Source organism: Urocampus carinirostris, chromosome 4, assembly GCF_059441175.1.
Source record: "Urocampus carinirostris isolate Australia breed hairy pipefish chromosome 4, RoL_Ucar_1.0, whole genome shotgun sequence".
Taxonomy (NCBI): Eukaryota; Metazoa; Chordata; class Actinopteri; order Syngnathiformes; family Syngnathidae; genus Urocampus; species Urocampus carinirostris.
In genome coordinates, this window is record NC_142352.1 from 9,077,967 (window position 1) to 9,100,553 (window position 22,587).

At 41.7% G+C, this 22,587-nt stretch overlaps 1 protein-coding gene across 2 annotated transcripts in view; it reads right to left on the reverse strand.

The window, feature by feature from the left end:
* luzp2 (leucine zipper protein 2) overlaps positions 1–22,587 on the reverse strand; it is a 317,514-nt gene that overhangs the window by 131,256 nt on the left and 163,671 nt on the right. For both annotated transcript variants that reach the window (XM_088333594.1, XM_088333593.1), the window contains exons 4-5: positions 10,020–10,101; positions 2,888–2,950 (exon numbers count right to left, since the gene is read on the reverse strand). In XM_088333594.1, coding sequence (XP_088189720.1) covers positions 2,888–2,950; positions 10,020–10,101 — 145 coding nt within the window. The remainder of the gene's footprint in view (positions 1–2,887; positions 2,951–10,019; positions 10,102–22,587) is intronic.

The window sequence follows — 22,587 nt, forward strand, 5'->3', positions numbered from 1 at the left end:
GTGTTGGACGACTTTTATTTCCTTAATAAAAGTAACTGATCGTTAACGTGAATGAGTTTACCCTTCCTGCCTCCTGCCTCCGATCTGATCCGGTCCTGTGACAAGCTGTTTGGATTTATTTTCATTTTGTTTCTGTCGCATTTTATGTTCGTTTTGCCGGAGATCAAAGAGATCAAAGCCAGGAGAGAAAGCTTACCACGTGTTGTGAGTCATCATTTTATTCATATTTTGTTTCTTTTGTCTTTTATTAGCATATTTGGTATTGGCGTAATCCAAAAGTAATTGAAAGTAATCAAGTTAAAGTAACCCTACCCAACCAAATATTGTAGTGATGAAGGGGAGGGGGTGGTCGTAACACAATATTGAAGGTAGTCTCCATTCTCCAAATTTTAATAAATAACACAAATGTTGTTTTATTTTTGTTTTATGGTTGTATTAACAAAACACAAACAACATTTAGACCAGTGTTTCCCCAAAGGTTTTTGAGTCATAGCACACCAAACAAATCTCAAAACACACTTTCCTTAGTAGCAGATTTGTTTGTTTTTAAAGGTTTAACGTTGCCTAATTTGGCAATCTATATTTCAAAATCCTGCAACCAGGTTTGGTTTCATCTCTTTCTCGCTCTCATTCGCCTTACCTTATTTTGACAGTCACTTAATGGCTCTAATTCCCACCCCTGGAGTCACTTATCCAAATTACCCTCCAATCACAACTCTCCCTCTTTACTCTGTAAACACTGTTGTTTTGGCTTGTTGCTGGTTTGTTGCATTCATGTCACATCCTAAGCAAATCTCGTCTAGCGTTTTGTCAGCTGACCGAACCCTTGCCTGCCTTTCCGGATCACATGATCAGATATACTGCCTAACGGACTCTTGGACTGTCGCCCTGGCTATCTGAAGTCACTGGAACACAGACCCCTTGCCTGATCCTCCTTTACCATTTTCGCCTGGGAACTTGACTCCCTGTGTACCGAACCCTGCCTGAATGTTTCTGCACCACTTTGAGTGAATTCCTGACAATAGTTTTTATGGTCACCGTGGCACAGGAAGTAATGCAAGTAATTTGTGATTTTACTATATTTTTTATCACTATTTCAAGTTTGATCATATTTTTTATATATTTTTATCCTGTTTTTTTTTTTTAGAGAGAAATCACAAAAACAATACTTAAAATGAGCAAAAATGATCCACCATTGGAATAACAAAATGATTTACTGTGTTTTATTTTTTTTACCTGTTATTAGTAAAATAAGAATGATTAAAATTAGCAAAAAATGTACAATATTTTTACTTTATTATATGCATTATCCATCCATCCATCAATTATCTGCACCGCTTATCCTCAGTAGGTTTGCGGGGATGCATGAGCCCATACCAGCTATCTTCGGGCAGTGGGCAGAAGAAACCCTGAACTGGTTGCCAGCCAGTCGCAGTGCACGAAGGGACCAGACAATTCACTTGCTCATTCACATCTAGGGACGATTTGGACTGGCCAATTACTGGCATGCATGTTTTTGGAATGTGGGAGGAAACCGGAGTGTCTGGAGAAAACCCACGCAAGCACGGGGAGAACATGCAAACTCCACACAGGAGATTCGATCTCATGACCTCAGAACTGTGCTGCACACATGCTAACCACTGCGCCGCCGTGCTGCCCTATACGCATTATATGCATTATATGCAATATTAAACCGCTTCATCAAATACCAAGCAATTTAATATACGGGGTGATCCAATAATCGTGGGCCCATTTTGAGATTGAATATTTGTTTATCGCGTGGGTTACTATTCCGAATAGAACCTGTGATATGCAAAATATGTGAAGTACAAACCTTTTTTTTATATTATAAAACTAAAGGCTCTATTTTACATTGTGTCATGATTACTGATGCGAGGCACCTGAGCCCGTTCCTTTGGCGCCGATTGCCTCGGACGCTGATTGGCTCGCTGTCACGTTTCTGTCACCAGTTGTCGGTCCGTCTGTGAACCTCAGCTCACGCTAGGCAAGCCTTTCAACCCTGACTCTCTCCTGTTCTGGTTCCCTCCTGTTTCCCGGCTCCGACCCATTTTCTGAACTTGACGACGATTTTTGCTCCCCGGTCCCTGCCACAGATCTGTTTTTTCCCGCTCTCGACACTGCCTTCGCTTGCCACGGAAATACCACTTCCGCGTCTGAGCAACCTGCTCTCCGCAACCAGCAATCTATGGATCGTGTGTACTACCTTTTCCCTTCTTCCAAATAAACTAAGAGAAACGCACGCAGGTGGGTCCTGTCTTCGTTCTGGTCCTGACACATTGAAGCCCCAAAAACACTTTTAAAGGTCGAGTTGTTTGTTTAAAAGATACAAGTAATGTATACTGTACCAGGAAACATGTTTTTTTTTTTTTTTCTACTACGATTGACTGTCTCCGGGAATAATTAGCCAATCAGAATGCAGGACACAATGAATGATCAATATCGATGAAGCAGCAAAACAGTGGAAGGTGAACCGTGTTATAGCGAGGGATTACTGTAGTGTAAAACAGGGAGGGAAAACAATAGTAATCTGCTACCTTCTGATCTGAATGAGTGCTACAATTACTCTGCTGATCGGTATAAGAAAGCAAATACACTGAACTTTGGGCAATTTTCGGTGGCAGACTCGAAAAGGTCTCACAGCACACTGCTCCAAGAACCACTGATATAGACGGGTGGTTCTCAACTGGTCTGACTTGAGGACCCACCATTGCACACTAATGACAAGTTGCGACCGAAATCAAGAAAAAAAATCCACTACTCAAATTGAATGCAGCATACGTCAGATCAGTGAAAATGGAAGAATCGTACGAATGAAAATAGCAATTACGGTTGTCCAAACAAACTGAATGATACAGCAATGACTCACCTCTTGCTGCAAGTCTTTGATGATTTTGGTTTTCTTTTCCATCTCGGTTTTAATAAGTTTAACCTGAAAACACACACATTCTACAGTCATCATTTATGTTTTTCAGATTACAATATATATTTCAGAATTGAATAACAGGTAAAACATTTTCTAAAAATCAAATGTATTTGTAAAGCACTTTTCAGGCAAAAAATTGCCACTCAAAGTGCTGAATAATAACATTTAGCAGACAACAAGACAGTAAAATCCCGACTAATGAAAAAATCCATGCCCCCGAACACTCAACCCCCCCAACAACCGCCCCAAAAACTCATTTGCGTGCACTATCAAGACCAGAACGGAGACAGGACCCACTTGCGTTGTGTTTTATTAAAAGAAAGAGAAAGGGTTGCGCCCACGATCGGGTGATTGCTGGACGAGGGAAGCAGGCCGCTCTGATACTCGGATTGCACTCCGAACGGGGAAGTGACACATGGGCGGGGCCAATTGGGCGCCATGGCAACCGTTACAGTGACTTTCTAGAGGTAAAATGGATATGGAGTGTCTCGAATAAATGTGTGTTTGCAAGCTCTCAAGATTGCACAAGCCAAGGGATAGTAAGGATTTACTCAGGTTGGTATACACATTGTCTTCTATTTTTTTTATTACGTGTCTCCTTATAGTGTTGTAGAAAATAAACTTGCATTTGTAGAATAGATTTGCATACATTTAGAAAGAAATGTGGAAAGACTTGCTTACAGTTGGGAGAAATGTTGCTTACATCCCGGGAAGGTCTCGGCGGAAAAATTAGTATAAACAATCCTCTTTAAGGGAGGACAACAGGTAACGGCAAAGGGCAAGGTGACATAAACTGGCATAAACCTAAAAACACTTCAAAATAAGGACGGAACCCTGGGCATGTACTTGTGAAAGGGTGTAGCGTGAAAGGGGGCGGGGCCAAACCGGGTACACGTGCTATGTTGAAACTATAAAGACCCACGCATATCTGTGATTCGCTGAGTTTCTTGTTGAAATTGTGTATCAATAAAAAAGAACTCCCTCTTACGTCATTTGATTCCTGCATTCTTTGAACACGTATGAGACGATTCAACAAATTGGTCTTATCTTCATCAATAGCAGTTTAAGGAGGTCGGCTTATATGCGAGTGTATACAGTAATTTGTACCTATATAGTTTTTTCAGAGTAACCAGCTACTTTTGGTGTCAGTAATCCGGATGGTTACTTTTAAAATGAAGAAACAAGGAACTGTAACTAAACTTCATTCATTGATTCCTTATTTTTTTTCCGTAAACCGTGCGGCACTGACTTCAACTATGATTATTTATAAGTGGCATGCTAGCCGACCGCAGAAATAATCAACTTGTTTGCTCCGTGAGCTGCGGTTTTGTACAAGATGACAGGAACCCAAAACAATTAAGTAATCGGTGGGACCGTAAGAAACAAAGATGAAGGCAATTAAAACATTGAATATGAATATCAAAAATGGATTACAGTTAGGGACAAAACTATTTGGACTGACACCATTTTCACAACTCGGGGTCTACATACGTCTGCATTGGCCTTACACGAAATAATCGTAACGAGAATCAAAGTGAATGAAGGAATTGTATATTTTTCCCCAAACATGCCACATTTTAGGGGCTCAAGAGTAATTTCACGATTGAGCATAATCGTAACAAAATATTTGTTGTCATTATTTTGTTACTAATCCTTTTGAGGCATTCACTGCCTTAAGTCCAGAACCTATGGACAACCTCCTTGATTTTTGCCAGGCCTTTATGGCAGCAGACTTAACCACTCAACCGTCGTGCTGCCCTTACTATGTTACGGTTGCCATGCCGCCCAATTGGGCCCACCCGTGTGGCGCCAGCTGCAGCTTGTTGACGGATTGGCTCCCTGACAGTATCCAAACTCTGTCCTGTCAGTCCCCTTCTGTCGGTCCGTCTGCGAATCTCTGTTTTTACACAGCAAGCCCTTTTTTGCTTGTCCCATTTTTTGCTCCTGTTTGTCTCCCGCGCATCTGTTTTAAACCTGACCGAGTCTGCTCTCCCGTCCCAAACTACGACCTGTTTTGATCTCGACCACATCTGTTCCCCCGTCCCTAATAACGATCCGTTTTTGATCTCGACCACGTCTACTCTCCTCTCCTGGCTTTCGACTTGTTTCCGATCCCGACCACATTTTTGCTCTTCTATCCCTGCTACTGACCCGTTTTTTTCCGTTCCCGACGGCGCCGTCGCTTGCCACGGAAGTCCCACTTCCGCGTTCAGAGCGACCTGCTTCCCACGACCAGCGATCACCAGATCGTGTGTGCGGTCCTTTCCCTTTTTTAACCAATAAAACTTTACGCGAGTGGGTCCTGTTTCTGTTCTGGTTCTGACATATTATGTAATTTTAATTTGGTAAATGGAGTCATTTTCAAAATTAGAAGGTGTTAAATAACTCACACATTAGATTTCTTGAGGAAAAAATTCCCAAGAAATAAAATAGTCAACGCAATTACCGTAAATTCCAGACTATAAGCCGCTACTTTTTTCCCAAACATTCAACCCTGCAGCTTTTTCAGTGATGCGGCCAAGTTATGTAATTTTTCTAACGGCCGCCAGTGGCGCTCGAGTAAAAAGGTAAGATTTACACCGGTGGAATATATGCGTCGAGGAAGACTGCAACTTCTTGGCTTGTGCATTAATTCAATTAGCATAAACATACCCTCATCATGCAAAATGCAAAAAGAAAGGCACATGACGCAGCACATGAGGAAGATGAGGACGGTTTACTGTGATTTTTACAAGTACGGTATGTTTTTTTAACAGACCCGTTTACTGTGTTGCGAGCGTGTTGCTAGCGTGTTGCTACCATTAACTGCCCTGTCACAGGCACCGTTTGGGATGAAAGTTATATTATTATTATTAAAGCTTTGAAAACTCTCTCGGTGTACCGTCTTTCTTTGTAAATATGTGTAACCATGTATAATATGTATTTGCAACTGTATATTTTTGTAATGTATGTATTTTAGAGACTTATTCTGATATGTTTTGCACGGGCGAATGAAAAAGAAGGGGCGGAACAAACGCGGGGCTGACGTAAGTGGAGTAAAGGTGAGACCTGTTTGTGGACGCGGCAGAAAATAGTGGATATTGGAAATATACACTTTTTTCCTTGGATTACTTTCAACGGGACCCGGACTCTGCAGGTCTGCATCAAACCTTAAGTACCGGTATCATTTTCCGTTCATTTCGCCGGCTGTGATTTTTGGACTGTGTACTTTAATGAAGGACATTAAGTTTCAATCGCGGGACTTAAAGTCGGGTCTGGGTTAATTTTGTGTTTGTGTTACGTTTTTTTTTAATGTGGGCGCATGCGGCTTATATACAGGTGCGGCTTGTGTAAGTACAAAATCGGTTTTCCTCTTAAAATGTGGTGGGTTCGGCTTATACTCAGGTGCGCTCTATAGTCCGGAATTTACGGTAGCCGAAAACTGGGAGAATTGCAGAACTCAGTGTTGTTTATCAACCTAATCTACAGTGTGGGCTACCACGCAGGTGTTTAGTTTTTTCTTTATTGCCGATTCATAGCGTCCATTATCACCCCCTGACCAAGCATAAAAAGTAAGCATATTTTTATGGGTAGAAACGGAAAATCCCTGCAGCGTTTTGCCATGCATGAAACTCGATTGGGTATCGTCGATGATTAGCTTACAGCAGGAGAATGTTTCAATCCGTCAGCCATATTGTTGCAAAACACATTCTAAACACCGTGACTTACAATACACACAATAGTCTCATTAGTTTTCGATACACCTTGAAAAAAAATAGACGTCTCCGTCAGCTTCGGGCCACAACAGCTTGTCAGTAGTAAAGCGTTCCCTTCGGAAGTACTTGTTTTATACCTAATCCATTACAGTGACTTTTACGGCCGAGAACCATTTGTGTTTTCTTTTTGCTCGGGAGCAGAGATACGAATCAGATAACTGTAATATTTGCTACTATTATTTGATTCGATCTAATATTACAACAATTGCTGTTATTTTTATATTCTTCCTTTATGAAATGAAATGAAAGACTCAAGTCAATGAAAACTTCCCAAAGCACTTTACAATGTGCTTCACATTTCCCAATAGCGGCCGTGCAGCCATGTAAGGCGCAAACCTGCTTATTGGGGGCAATAGGGGTTCAGTGTCTTACCCAAGGACACTTCGACATGTAACACGGAGGAGCCGGGATTCGAACTGCGATCTCTTGATCCCAAGACGAGCGCTCTACCTCCTGAGCCACTGCCGCAGTTAGCTTTTTGATTGAGAATTCTTCAAATCCTCAGATTTTCTCGTTCGAAAACCTAAATGTAGGCTTTCCCCAGGACCATGTTTTGGAATTTTTAGACATCTTAGACATTGCTGTGTTTTACGGAAACGTGGCTCACGTCTAGCATCCCGGACGCTAACGTGGAGCTACCCGGCTTCAGCGCTGTTAGGGCAGACAGAGACACAAAAGCCTGCGGGAAGCGGAGAGGAGGTGGACTCGCTATCTACGTGAACACGAGGTGGTGTAACCCTGGGCATGTAAACACAAGGATTTCCATCTGCTGCAGAGATGTCGAACTTTTGGTCTAGCGTGTGACGTCATCAACTCCGCTGTTGCTAAACTACAAACACAGCACCCCGAGGCCATCCTGTTAATCTATGGGGACAAATTGATGGGACAATCGTGTGACACTGGATACAACACCGCCTGCTTTCTTTATTAGTTTATTTTTCAACACAAGGATACTGCTGGAAGTATGAATTTCCCCACGGGGATGAATAAAGTACCTACCTATCTATCTATCTATCTATCTATCTATCTATCTATCTATCTATCTATCTATCTATCTATCTATCTATCTATCTATCTATCTATCTATCTATCTATCTATCTATCTTCTTGCAACACCTCCCCAACCTGAATTCGCAACTATTGAATGCAATACTGAAAACTTGTAGGTGGTCTTTAAGCACATATTTGATTGTGTGTCACCTGTAGTGAATGGTAGACAGCATATGGGGCCAACCAATCGCAGGGCACACACCTAGGGACAATTTGGACCGGCCAATTCACCTGAAATGCATGATTTTGGAACGTGGGAGTGCCCGGAGGAAACCCACGCAAGCAAGGGGAGAACATACAAACTCCACACAGGAAGTCTGGAGCTGGATTCGAACCCACGACAGGTTCCCATGACATGAACTGTGACGCACAAGCGCTAACCACTGCGCCGCTGTGCTGCCCTGTTGGACAATTTTTCTTTCTTAATTAAAGTGACAGATCGTCTACGCAAATGAGTCCCAACTTCCTGCTTCCCGACCCGTTTCGTGACACAGACCAGGTCAAGATTATTCTCCTGGGCACAGTTTGAGGGGAAAGAATGGAAGAAGACTGCAAAAGAACTCTGCCACAACTCAAATACAGGCCAGGAACCATCAGCAATAGAGAAAGCTGTCCAGAGTTTCGCCTTAAGGTTGTAAGCGATCCGTGAACTGTTTATTTGGTGGGTAAATGAATAACTTAATAAATGGAGTATCTAGTAACTGTAACTAATTACTTTTGTTTGGGTATGCGCCAAATGCTGTAAAGGGGATGGGACCAAGCTCTGTTTTTTTCCCCATCAACCCTTTTTTTCTTTGTTTCCTCAATCGTTTATCATAATTTTTGGATGAATTATTATAATCTTGTAGTAATCTGTTTAAATCTAGGCTTAAAACACACTTCTATTCTATAGCACAGGGGTGTCAAACTCATTTTAACTCAGGGGCCACACGATAGAACAAAAATTCTGTCGGGGGCCAGACTAGTAGATTACAGAGAAAGAAAAAGAGATAAGTAAATAAGAGAAAGAGGGAGGAGAGAAAAAGAAAGAAAAAGAGAGAGGGAGAGAGCGTAAGAAACAAAAGATAAAAAGTCGTGAGAGTGGGGGAAAAGACAGAGGAAGAAAGAAATCCAAAGAGAAATAAAAGACAGAAGGAGAGAAAAGAGAAAAGAAAGCATGAAAGGTATGAAGAGAGAAAGAGAAAAGAGAGAAAAGGAAAAAAGGAAGTTGGAGCAAAAGAGGTTAAAAGACACAGAGAGTGAAAGAGACAGAGAGTGGGAGAAAAGGTGTGGAAGAGAGAGAGAGACAGAGATAGAGAGAGAGAGAGAGAGATAAATACAAGTACAGTGTTGTTGAGAGAGACACCTAGCTTTGGCAACATCAAGTTGTCTTATTTCAACCTGCAGCTTCTCTGAGTGTGGTCTCGCGGGCCGGAATCAATCCCTTAGCGGGCCTGATTTGGCCCGCGGGCCGCCTGTTTGACACCTGTGCTATAGCATATGAATAACCTATATTCTATGTTGACACTATCTGTGTATTATTTGTTATTGCAACATCCATTGCAGCCTGGTCATCCAGGAGGGGGTATTACCTTATGTGCGGTTCCTTCTCAAGGTTTCTTCGTTTTCCTCATGTTGGGGTTTTTGAGTTTTTCCTTGCCCTCAAGTAAGTTTTAGATCAGGGGATGGTGTAATAATAGTCATTGGTTTGCAGGAATCTGTGGTCTGTGCAGCCTTTTGAGACTGTGATAAGGGCATCAAAAATAAACATGACTTGACATGTTTTTGAGTGTTTCCTTGTCCTCATGTAGGTTTTGGATCAGGTGATGGTATCATATTAGTCTGTGGTTTGCAATAATCTGTGGTCTGTGCAGCCCTTTGAGACTCTTTGTGATTAAGGGCTATACAAATAAACCTGACTTGACTTGACTTGTAGTAGTTGATGAACAAAAATGTCAATCAATCAATCATAATGGGCTTAACTTAAGTTTGGGAGAAAGGCGAGTGAAATCATCAAACTACACACAGATGTCCGAGTTGACAGAATCCCTATTGCTGAGAGCAAGCACACTAACAACCCGGCCATTGTGCTCCCCTTGCTCGCTCTTATTAATCTGTAATCGGGGATAGAATGAAGAGGACAGCCCACTTTCTCTTGCCGTTTTCAGAGAGTGTCAAGCAATGAGTGAAGGAACTGACGGAGAGCGCTCCCGGCTAATAAGCTCGGGTCACCACCAAGGGGCCGTAGTGACAGGTGACAGGACAGGTCGGATGTTGACGGTCCGTCTTACCGTTGCCTGCTGCTTCTTGTCTCTCTCGTTGGCCTCGTCCAGCTGCTTCTGCAAGGCAGCCTGGAGGGACTTCATCTCGTCTCTGTCAGAGTGAAGCAAATGAGAAACCGTTAGCACTAGTTTTTAGCGACCCAGTTTTTCAGTGAACGGCAGTACGGTAGTTCCTCGCTGTATCGCGTTTTACTTTTAGCCAGACCGCTACACTGTGTTCTGCATTCTGTCTCTGTGTCAATGATGTCACGGTCTAGGTTGTACAGATATGCAAAACAACTTGACAAACCTAATTTATGATTTCTATCGTGCTTTGTGTTCTGGTATCCCATTAGCTAGAGTCGCCCCAACTCTTTTCTGCATGTGTCTACCGCTGCGTCAATAAGATTCCGTTCTAAGTTGTACTGTTACCTAAAACAGCTTGACAACCTAAAATAAATTTTTCATTGTGCATTGTGTTCTGCATTCCTTTTCTGCCTGTGTCTGCTGTTGCGTCAATAGTATTGCAGTCTAATTCATATACATATGTAAAACAATCATTCATCACATCCACTACACAGCACTATATCCAGACAGAAGAGCAGCTTCAGCGACAGACTGCTGTCACAGTCTTGTACCACGGACAGACTGAAGAGATCTTTTCCTCCTCATGCCATGAGGCTCTTTAACTCCACGCGGCGGAGTAAAGGCCCACATTAAACCACACCCCCTACATTGCATATTACCGAATTTTATTGCAATGTGTATTCTGTGTAGCACTATCTAGATACTCTATATAACACGCTTCAGTGGGTATTAGCTCGTCACATTGGGTATTTGTATATTGTATTCTTTTTGCTTATTATTGTATTGTTCTCAGCGCAGGGATGCTGCTAGAAATGTGAATTTCCCTGCGGGGATGAATAAAGTATCTATCTATCTATCTATCTATCTATCTATCTATCTATCTATCTATCTATCTATCAAATTGATGAACGTAAACTACGATATCTATCGTCTTTGTGTTCTGCAATGGGCAGCACGGCAGTGCAGTGGCCAACGCGTTTGCGGCAGTTTTGGGGTCATGAGATCGAACCTTCCTGTGTGGAGTTTGCATGTTCTCCCCGTGCTTGCGTGGGTTTCCTCCGGGCACTCCGGTTTGCCCCCAATTCCAAAAACATGCATTTCAGGTTAACTGGCCAGTCCAAATTGTCCCGAAGTGTGAATCAGCGAGTGAGTTGTCTGTCTCTGTGTGCCCAGAAATTGGTTGGCAACCAGTTCAGGGTGTCGCCTGCCCACTGCCTGAAGATGACTAGGATGGGCTCCAGCACCCCCGCGACCCGACTGAGGATAAGCCGTGCAGATAATGGATGAATGGATGGATGTGTTCTGGAATTAGCTAAAGTCGCCCTAAGGTTAAAAAGAGTACTCATACATGGTATGGTTTTAGTATGGTTCTGTATGTGTTTCAATGTATTCATGTGGGCAGTAGTATTGTAAAGTTGATTATTTTCGTTAAAAACAGTTGGGAACTAACTCAGACTATACAAATGTGTTTTTTGTTTTATCATTCTTTGCGAAACCGATTGAGTTCATTGATTTTTCTTTAATCTGTATGGTGAATTTGTATTTTCATGTTTTTGTATTTCTCTTTAAATATTGATGATTGGTTGGAGACTAAGGCCTCCAGGAGAACTGTCCCCAAAATACCTTTGGATTCTTCTCCTATCAATCATCTCAAACCAAAATTTGTCAGGACCAGAACGGAAACGGGACCCACTCTTGGGTAAGACACTGAACCCCTAATGCCCCCAACGTTTCTCTCAGTTTTATTGGAAAGAAGAGAAAGGATTGCACACACGATCCGGTGATCGCTGGTCGCAGGGAGCAGGTCGCTCTGAACGTAGAAGTGGCACTTCCGTGGCGAGCAATGGTGGTGTCGGGAGCGGAAAAAAACAGGTCAGTAGCCGGACAGGAGAGTAAAAAACGTGGTCAAGATCAGCAACGAGTCGAAAGCCAGGAGAGGAGAGTAGACGTGGTCAAGATAAATAAAAACGGACAATAATACAGAACGGGAGAGCAGACGTAGTGGGAGACAGACAGACAAAAAACGGGACAGGCGAAAAAGGTCTTGCCGTGTAAAAACAGAGATTCGCAGACAGACCGACAAAAGGGGACTGACAGGACAGAGTTTCAATACTGACAGGGAGCTAATCTCTCAACAAGCTCCAGCTGGCGCCACATGGGAGGGGCCAATTGGGCGCCATGGCAACCGTGACATAATTTTATACATATATATATATATTCAATAAAATATGTAATCTTGACTACAATCGTTTTTGGAACCCCACGGAAAAAGGAGGCTTACTGTACCCAGAATAGAAATGTTTGTCTTGAGGACTGCCACAAATATGAGTATACGTCCCAATTACAGCTGCAAGGCAGTTGGCAAACATAAATAATAAATACGTGCTGTGATTTTAGCTTTTGCAAATCGAACACTGGGGGAGTATATAGTCCCGTCGTGACTTCATTCTTAGAACGTCAACATTTGTAGCCTCGTTTCCATTTTGGGGATGAATAATGGAAACGTTTTGTTTCGCACTTTGTAAAGGAAGAGATGTTGAACAACTGTAACTGAAAGAGTTCAATTAATCAGCCATCAGCAATGTTTTTTTTCTTTCATGAAATTGGCACATGTCCCTACAGCAAGCAGTGTCAGAACTTATATTATTTTGACATCTATTCTCATAACAGCCTCCAAAAAAAGAATATTATTACGTTCTAACTCTCCATTGGCTTGTTAGTCCCACATCATATTAAATGTCTATTTAATTAAGGAAGCCTCAACGTTTGTAAATGCAATAAAGACCATTTGACTTGAGGTTTATACGGAAATGGTGATGACATAGTTTGAGGTAGTCATTGTGCTTCCTAATGCACTTCCCTATAGGCATTTGGAAAGCTCTACATACTCCAGTGATGTTAATTATCTTATGAACATTCAAGATTCAAAATTGTCTTCATTGTCGTTAAGATGAAATACCAAAGTAATTGTCTCCGTGAACCCATTTAGATTTATAGTTTCCCATGAATATAATCTCATTGTATCTAATCTAAATCCGAACCGCTGTATAAAGCCTGTTTCGCATGTGCGGGTGAGTGTGCGTGCTTTTGTGAGTGCAAGTGTATTCGTACGTGGCATATAGGCTCTGAAACGGCTGAACTGATTTTTGTGAGAATATACACCTTATATATACAATATATACACTCTGGGAGTGTCTTCAGCTAGGCTTCGTGTCAAGGATCTCATATTGAATAACAACTAACAACAATAACAATAAAAATCTGTTTTGTGAATAAGCGGCTCTGGAGCTGCATGCAGCCATACGGCTCTTTGGCACTCCCTAGTGGCCCCGTGGTGTTTTTTTTTCAACAAATTACAGCCCCAACAACCTCACCCAAGTAGAATTCCCGGCAAAGCCATGATATTTTTAAATAAGTGAACTTATATTGGACTATTTGAAGCAAACTTGATCGAATACCATTACATTTATTGTTTACTTCAAAATTTCTAAGCAGATCATGAGTTTTTGGATACAATTTTAGGTGTGTATGATTTCCCCACAACACAATGACACAACCATTAGGCGCACCATACTAAAAGCTGCAGTTTCAGTTACGTGGGCATTGAGTAATTTAAAAAATACATAAGGCCGAGTGATAACAGAGCGCAGGCAGTGTTAGCACTAATGTGTTAAAAAGGAAAGTGTTCCCGGAATACAATCACTTTAGACATAAACGAGTACTCTAACGTGTAATAGATGAAATTGTCAGCCGCTGCTACACAGCGTGTAAGTGTTATTTTGCCACTTGTTTCATTCAAAAAACGAATTGGCCCCTAAATACTCTTACACCACTCAGGTTGTCACGTACAAACCACAATCCACCAGTTACACCATCTGTGGGTCCATTTTGTTAGCTATAGAAAGTGTCTTCTTCTTTTTTAGCCAATCAGAATGCAGACTACTATGTGAAATGATATGAAAATACGCGAAGCAGAGAAATCCAATTTCGTTGTCACACTATATTTAACTATTTTGTAACAATGACAATAAAAGTATATTCTATTCTATTCTATTCTATAATAAGCGAAGCACGATGTACCGAGGTGTGCATATTGTTGGGTAAAAAATCTTGTATTTAGTAGTAGTAACCAGTGTTCCCTCTAAGCTGCGCGTGTGCGCAATTGCGCACTGCTCGCACATTCTAGGCGCACAAGAAAATCTAGCCAGCGCACAAAAATGAGGGCTCAAAATTACTAATTAAGAAGCGACTTAAGTCAAAGTTACAGTGCATGAAGGTAAAAATACACGGGTTCCCTTGAGGTTGTGTCCTAAATGCAGTATTTTGAAGTCGAGTCGAAGTAAAACGAAGTTGAGTAAAGTTAGTAGAGAACCGGCTTCTTCGGCTCGGCTCACTTAAAGGAACCGGCTCTTTCGGGTCCTAAACGGCTCTTCTCGTTGTTTTTGCGTCTTTAATCCCAACATGACCAAATATTATGTAAAACTATGCACAAAATAACTTAAAAGAAGGGGGGAATAGAACAAAAAAGAGGAAAATACCAAAATGAAAAAGTAGTGAAAAGCTGAGAAAAAAGGAAACAAAAGGAAGAGAAAAAAGAAGGAAAAATTTAGAAAAAAGCCAGAAACAAAGTAAAGAAAGAAACGTAGGCAAAAAGTAACAGCTCGGAAAAAATAAACACAATGATATTTTTATAAAGGAATTTTTAAAAAGTAGAAAAAAAACACGGAAAAAAGAAGAAAAAGTTTGTGTCGCATTCTAATAATTTCCAATTATATCAAGTGAATCTTGTTGCCAACATTGTACTTCCACTAAAAAATATGATTAACTACAGTTGTGTATCGTGCAACCGACTAAATAAGCCCCCAAAAATGTTTGTATTACGCGACAAAAGATACCAGGAAAAAAAAAGAAATGGAAATCTTGTGAAAGAATTGTTATAAAAACAAATGACGTTTTGTAGGCTGTACAACCTTTACAATAGTACATGTGTCAATTCATTCAAAAGAGAAAAATAATTTTGCATTGCCGGAAACTCAGCAAAATGTAACTTGATGTCAGGTTTTGGACATTCTAAAATTAATTATCTTGCCACACTTGGGATTATGGTTGCTCACTGTTGTTTCAAGCGTTGCTCACCGACTTTGTGTGAACGCTCAGACCCGTGGAAAATTACAAGGAACATTGGTAGTAACATTCTGATATTTTTTAACATCTAATAAGTATTACAATAAACTTAAAAATGCATACATAAGAGCTTGGTAGGAATGAATTCCCCTCACATTCGTGAACCTTTAAGCTTCAACATTTGAAGGGAGATTGCTGCTGCAAGACCTGCTTGCTTGGCAGCGGGCTTATGTTTGGCTTCACCCAAATCCTTGAAAATGATTTCCTTTTCAGCGACTAGCCACCCACGGCTGCGGTGGCATTTCTTTTTGATTCCCGTCTCTTGTGTTCCTTGCTTGGAAACACATCCACAAAAAAAAAAAAAAAAAGGGCCCACATAGTCAGGGAAGGACACGGGGGACTGTGACACAGATGTACACAGCAGTAAGCATATGATAAGAGCCCACATAGGTTTATAAAGGAATAAATCACCATTTTTTTATATTTCTTTCATTTATTTTCCATCTCAGAACAACTTATTGAGTAATCCATCAGAACTGATTTATAAAATTGCAGTAAGGTATGACCAGGGTTGGGTAGGGTTACTTTAACTGGATTACTTTCAATTACTTTTGGATTACTCCAATACCAAATATGCTAATAAAAGACAAAAGAAACTAAATGTGAATAAAATTACAAAATTTTGTGCAGGCTTGGGGAGTAACGGAATACATGCAACTGCAAAAATGATGTTGGCAAGCTGTTTGGATTGATTTTCCTTTTGTTTCTGTCGCATTTTATGTTCGTTTTGCCGGAGATCAAAGAGATCAGAGCCAGGAGAGAAAGCTTACCACGTGTTGTGAGTCATCATTTTATTCATATTTAGTTTCTTTTGTCTTTTATTAGCATATTTGGTATTGGAGTAATCCAAAAGTAATTGAAAGTAATCCAGTTAAAGTAACCCTACCCAACCTTGGGTATGACATCTGAATACAGTACCTTGCAAAAGTATTGGTCCCCCAATAACTTTGTGACATATTGTCATATTTCAGGATTAAAACTTGTAGATAAGAAAATCCAAATAATTTTTAAAGATTTAACATTTAAAACACAATCATGTAAGACCCAAATGCAAACATATTGGCCCCATTTAAGTGCAGACTATGTACAACTGTATTTTCTGTAAATACAGCAAAAATCGTTTTGGCTATTTCTCTATAAGTTTTGCACATTTTGAAACATATACACTTAAGCTATGATGGTAATCGTTTGTGCACATAATTTTCCCGATCTTCCACACATGCTCTATAGCAGGGATCTGGAACTTATGGCTCTATTCATAAGTACATCTGGCTCGTAGATTATATTTAAAGTGATAATTTATATGGAAGTTCATTAAATAATGCATGTTAATTGTTGAGAAACTCTGATGAAAACCCACTGAACAAACTGTAAATACCCAAACAACGCCAACCAAGCACCCAGAGCAATTTGATTTGGTGAACAGTGGGACGGGCAGAGCTATGTACACAGTACAAGCACTTCCTTCTTTTTGCCTGTCGGTATCATCCCGTTAGCAGTATTTTGAGTCGTGTTTACAAAAGAGCTTTGCCTCCACCTTGTTTTGAAAACAGTATTAATGACAAAAATGAACAAGCAGTAACTGGGAGAAGGAGATATGTTTTAAGCTGTATATTCATATTCATACGGGATCTGGGCTCTGGCATTATTATTTCATAAATTTGATCAAATCATCAAATGTCCCACAGTGAAATAAAAAAGTCCTGAATAATCAGTTTTGTCTGGAGAGCGGGTTTGACATTTTGGTTGAATTTTGTCTCAAAATATACATTGTGGCTCTCTCCCCCAAAATATGAATCTAAATATTTTGCTTTTATGTCTCTTTGGTTCAAAAATGTGCCACCCCTGCTCTAAAGGATTGAGGTCTGGACTTTGGTTTGGCCATTCGTCCACCTTTAAAATGTTAGTTTTAAATATTTCTATTGTAGATTTTGCATTGTTTAGGGTCGTTGTTATCCTGTTCCACATTCTCAGGTCTCTGGCAGACTTCAACAGATTTTCTGCCTGGATTGCCCTCTATTTGGCCCCACTCACCTTCTCATCAACTCTAACAATCTACCAAGTCCCTGTTGAACAAAAGCAATCCAAGAGCATGATGCTGCTACCACCATGTTTAACGGCGAAGATGGTGTTTTCAGGGTGATGTAAAGTGTTACTCTTGTGCCAAACATAATGATTTGCATTCAGCCCAAAAAATTCCCTTTTGGCCTCAGCTGACAAGACCACCATGTTCCCCCTTGTGGTTTCTTGCAAAAATCAAACAGGCCTTTTTATGGCATTTTATCAGAAAGTGCTTTTTGCCACTCTCCATAAAGTGCAGATTTATGGAGAGTATGACCAATAGTTATCATATGCACAGATTGTTCCAATTCAGCTGTGTATTTCTGCAGCTCATCCAATGTGATGATGGACGCCTTGGTTGCTTCTCTGATTAGTTGTCTCCCTTGTTTGGGATGAAAGTGTAAAGAGATGGCCATATCTTTGCAGTGGTTTTATGATCTCTCCATTTTGATATTATTGCACGGAGGGTGGTCCGGGAAATGTTGCAAAATATTTTTGTCTCCCAATCCTGCATTGATTTTTTCTATGGCTATATCACAGACTTGCCCTGCGTGTTCTGTATTCTTCATAATGATGTCTGTTCTCCATTGTCCTCTTTCACAAACCTCTGAGCCCATCAACGAGTGGGTGCATTTAAACTGAGACTTAATGAACCACAGGTGCACTCTGTTTGTCATTGTTAGTCATTTAGGTCGGATGGATGAGGAGCGAATGTTGAAGAGAATCTACAGAGCAGAAGTAAATGGAAGGAGACCAAGTGGAAGGCTGCGATTGACGTGGATGGATGGTGTTATGAGTGCACTGCAGGAAAGAGGTCGAAATAGAGTGGAAGCTAGAGCTCTTGTTGGTGATAGGAATGAGTGGAGAGTTGTTGTAAAATAATAGTGGGATAGGCAGGGCACCCGTATGATGCGGCAGGGGTAAACCAGTGAAAGCTGTCGGGCCCTGCTGTTGAACAAAAGAGTGTGTTGTGTCACCCTGACCCGAGTGACATGGCCGCTTTCTTGTGTCCCGTTTCATCTGGAGGGATGAAAGCATGACCGACTGGGTGCCGAGGTGCTTAATTTGTTTGGGTGTTTGGGCATTTGGGTTGGCCATGGTCAATTTTTTTTGTGTTTTTTGCTACTTTTTCCTTTTTTCCTTTCCGTTTTTGTATACGTGTATGTCTTGCTGTCGGTCACCCCTCTTGAGGGATATGACCGAGGTAGATGGATAGAGAGATAGAGAGGTAGATAGATAGATAGATAGATAGATAGATATTTTGCAACATTAAACTTATTTCCAATGGAACAAAAATAAAAATACTGGAATTTAAATTTGCATACTTTTCCATTTTTTTTTCTTTTCGTTTAACGTAAAACTTGTCCAGTTTTTTTGCTACTTTTTCCCTTTTTAGAGTTTTTTTTTCTTTGTTTTTGAATGTGTTTGTCTTGCTGTCGGTCATTCCTCTCGATGGAAATGACCATGGTAGATTGATAGTCATTAGGTCGACATTGTATTATTCAGACGTCATGAGGGAACTCCTTGGCTGAACTGAGAGAAGAGGTGGCCAATATTTCTAAAACTGCTTCTTTTCATATTATTTTTACTTCTTAAAAAGTGCATACAATGTTAAAATAGTTTTATTCCACTTCACTATTGTGTCTCACAGCTTGTTGATTCTTAGAAAATGTTTTCAGTTTTTCAGCTTGAAGCCTGAAATGTGGCGATATGACATAAAGTTCTTCGGAGGACAATATTTTCACTAGGCACTGTAGCTTTATGATAGGCGGAATCACCTTTTTTTCTTCTTCTTTCTTTTTTTAATCTCAAAGCAACTCATTGCGTAATCTGTCAGCGTGGATTCATAAAGGTGCAGTAAGGCGTACATGTCAGAAATAAGGGATTTGTGATTAAGGACCTCATCTTCCCTCTTGACGAAACCAGCTAATAACTCCACTTTGCACGTAAGGGACCGCCGCTGAAGTAATAATCAGAAGTCTGGATCAGTAAGCGACATCCAGAAAATGTGCCGCTCTATAGTTTTCAGCTTAATCACCTGAATGCCGCCACGTGTTGGTGATAGGCTATTGATTGCCTGTCAAGTTACTGCATGTAGGAGGTTGGACCTTAATCAGGCTGACATTTCGGAGAGCGAGGAGGCCACAGATGACTCCTAATCATTAATGCTCTCATTACACACAACATTAATCAGACAATGCTAACTGGCGGAGCACTTTAGGTAAACACTTTTCCAGCTCGCTTGCAAAAAGATAGATTGCCATCGCTTGAAACTGGGTCTCTTCACCTGTTTTACCTATAGCAGAGGGGTCAAACATAAAGCGGAGAGAAGGACACGAGAAAAATGAGGGGCATCACTTCAAATAATGACCTGTTCACTAAATGTCACCTAGGACAGGCGCCACTCCCCAAGGAAAATCACCCACTGTTGCTGTATATGCTAACAAGTAGTATATTGTATTTAACACCTCATCTCATTAGCTGCACCGCTTATCCTCAGTAGGGTCGCGGGGGTGCTGGAGCCCATCCCAGCAATCATCGGGCAGTGGGCAGGGGACAGCCTGAACTGGTTGCCAGCCAATCGCAGGGAACACAGGGACAGACAACTCTCTCGCTCATTCACACCTAGGGACAATTTCGACCGGCCAATCCACCTTTGGAATGTGGGAGGAAACCGGAGTGCCCGGAGGAAACCCACCGGGAGAACATACAAACTCCGCACAGTAAGTCCAGTAGCTGGATTTGAACCCACACAGGAGGTTCCCAAGACCTTAGAACTGTGCCGCACACGCGCTAACCACTGCGCCGCCGTGCTGCCCCCATTTAATACCTATTATCATATTTTTTACATCTGGCAGGCCGGAATCAAAAGCCTGAGGGACCCCATGTTGCCCGCCGGCCATTGTTGGCCCGCCCCTGCAGAAAGGTGAGCAGGATTTTTCTGGCGACCCATCGCCATCGTAAGTTTTCCTCCGCTGGGAGGTATATTTAGTGAGAGACACAGGTGATTGAATCCATCCAGGATGTGGGAAAAATTAATTTTGAATAACGTTGAAATAATTTTGTTCCTTTGGAGTGAGCAGAACTTTCCAGTGAGCTGCCACCATCACAGGCTTTGTTTTCCTCCACAGCGGTGTATTCAGGGGTGAAAGACAGACAGAAGTGATCGGATCCATCCAAGTGGGGTTATGGTCAGTGTTCCAATTGCGCACTGCTCGCACATTCTCAGCGCACAAGAAAATCTAGTCAGCGCACAAAAATGAAAGCTAACAAGGTTGTTGATCACGTCCACTCTCCAGTCCCTGCTTTCAACCTTTTTTTTGTCCTCGACCACGTCTACTCTCATTTCCTGGCTTACGACTCGCTTCCGACCCCGACCACGTTTTTGACCTCCTGTCCCGGCTACTGAGCCGTTTTTCCGTTCCCGACACCGCCATCGCTTGCCACGGAAGTCCCACTTCCGCGTTCGGAGCGACCTGCTTCCTGCGATCACCGGATCGTGGAGGCAACCCTTTCCTGTCTTCAAATAAAACTGTGAGAAACGTAAGCAAGTGGGTCCTGCCTCTGTTATGGTCCTGACAGTATTTGGCATATGTCTCCAATTTACAGATGCACAATTTTTATCTTGCATGTGCATTTATCGAGACATATGATTTATAGATCTCAAGTGATTCTCGACTACATATTTTTCAGACGGATCCCTCCCCCATAGAGGGGTTTGGTAAAAATGACAGTAATATGTAGCTCATATTTTGAGTTGCAGAGTTCTTCCAGTTACAATGACCACTGCTTTTAATTACCTTTGATTTTTTTGTAAGGCCCATAATAAATGTCCATAATTGATGCATAATCCTTGCATTAATACACATTTAATAGTGCCCTGTTTAGGTGTAGCATGCGCGACTTGTAGAGGGGGCGATGACAATTCCATACAGCCTAGTGCCAGTTATCGTTAATCACGTGGGAAGAAGAAATGTAACGTCAAAGCGAAGCCACCAGAGATCAGTGTTGGCGTCATTTTTAATCACACTTTTTGATAAACATGGCAAATATTTGAAGCACTTCTAATCACTTTACCCAAACTTCAAGAATTTGTCAACCCTTAAGGACACACTATTAAGATTCAAGCATTTGAAATGTTGGGCCTAAAAGAGGGCAGACCCTGTCCTAAAGGCCCAACAGCTGACCAAGGAAGGCAGGCAAAGGCAAGAATTAAAGTTTTTGCTGCTGCAGCGGGAGAAGGATCGTCAGAGGGTGCGAAGTGGCGAGTTGACTCTTTGGTTCGTTCTACCTACTTCGGTGCAACAGCGCATATTGTAGAGTCACGCAAGCGCAGATCATAAAATGGAAAAGTACTGGAATGCGTGGATCTTTGGGTGAGGCTATATGTGTTAAGGAACGGACCGGGAGGCAGGAAATGTCTCATTTGCGTTACGATCTGTTACTTTTATTTAGAAAATAAAAGTTGTCCAACACGCAGGGACCAATGACAAAACAAAAACAGGCTTACAGGCAATCACTCAGAACAAACGGGCACGAACAGGTCTTCAAGAAAGAAAGGCAGTAACTCAGAACAAACGGGCATGAACGGGTCTTCCCTCGAGTCAAACAAAACAATGGTATGGCAACGGGCAGTCCCAAAACGAGCCCTTAAGAATCCCACACGCAATTAAGTCAATCTGTGTCAGCCGGTGTCAAGGGGCGGGACCAGCTGGGTGTCATGGCGACCATGCAGGACATGAAAATATGTGTGTGTGTGTGTGTGTGAATGATTACTTGTGTATTAAACATAAAAACAGGTTAAAGAAGTTAATTTCATCAGGTTAAACAAGTTAATTTCATAGCAAGTTTATTTGTAACTAGGAGTCTGAGAAATACACAATAACTAAGAGTACTTTACAGGACGGGGCAGCACGGCGTTGCATTGGTTAGCGCATATGCGGCACAGTTCTAAGGTCTTGGGAACCTCCTGTGTGGGTTCAAATCCAGCTACCGGACTTACTGTGCGGAGTTTGGATGTTCTCCCCGTGCTTGCGTGGGTTTCCTCCGGGCACTCCGGTTTCCTCTCACATTCCAAAACATGCATTTCAGGTGAATTGGCCGGTCCAAATTGTCCCTAGGTGTGAATGAGCGAGTGAGTTGTCTGTCCCCGTGTGCCCTGCGATTGGCTGGCAACCAGTTCAGGGTGTCCCCTGCCCACTGCCCGATGATTGCTGGGATGGGCTCCAGCAGCCCCGCGACCCTACTGAGGATAAGCGGTGCAGCT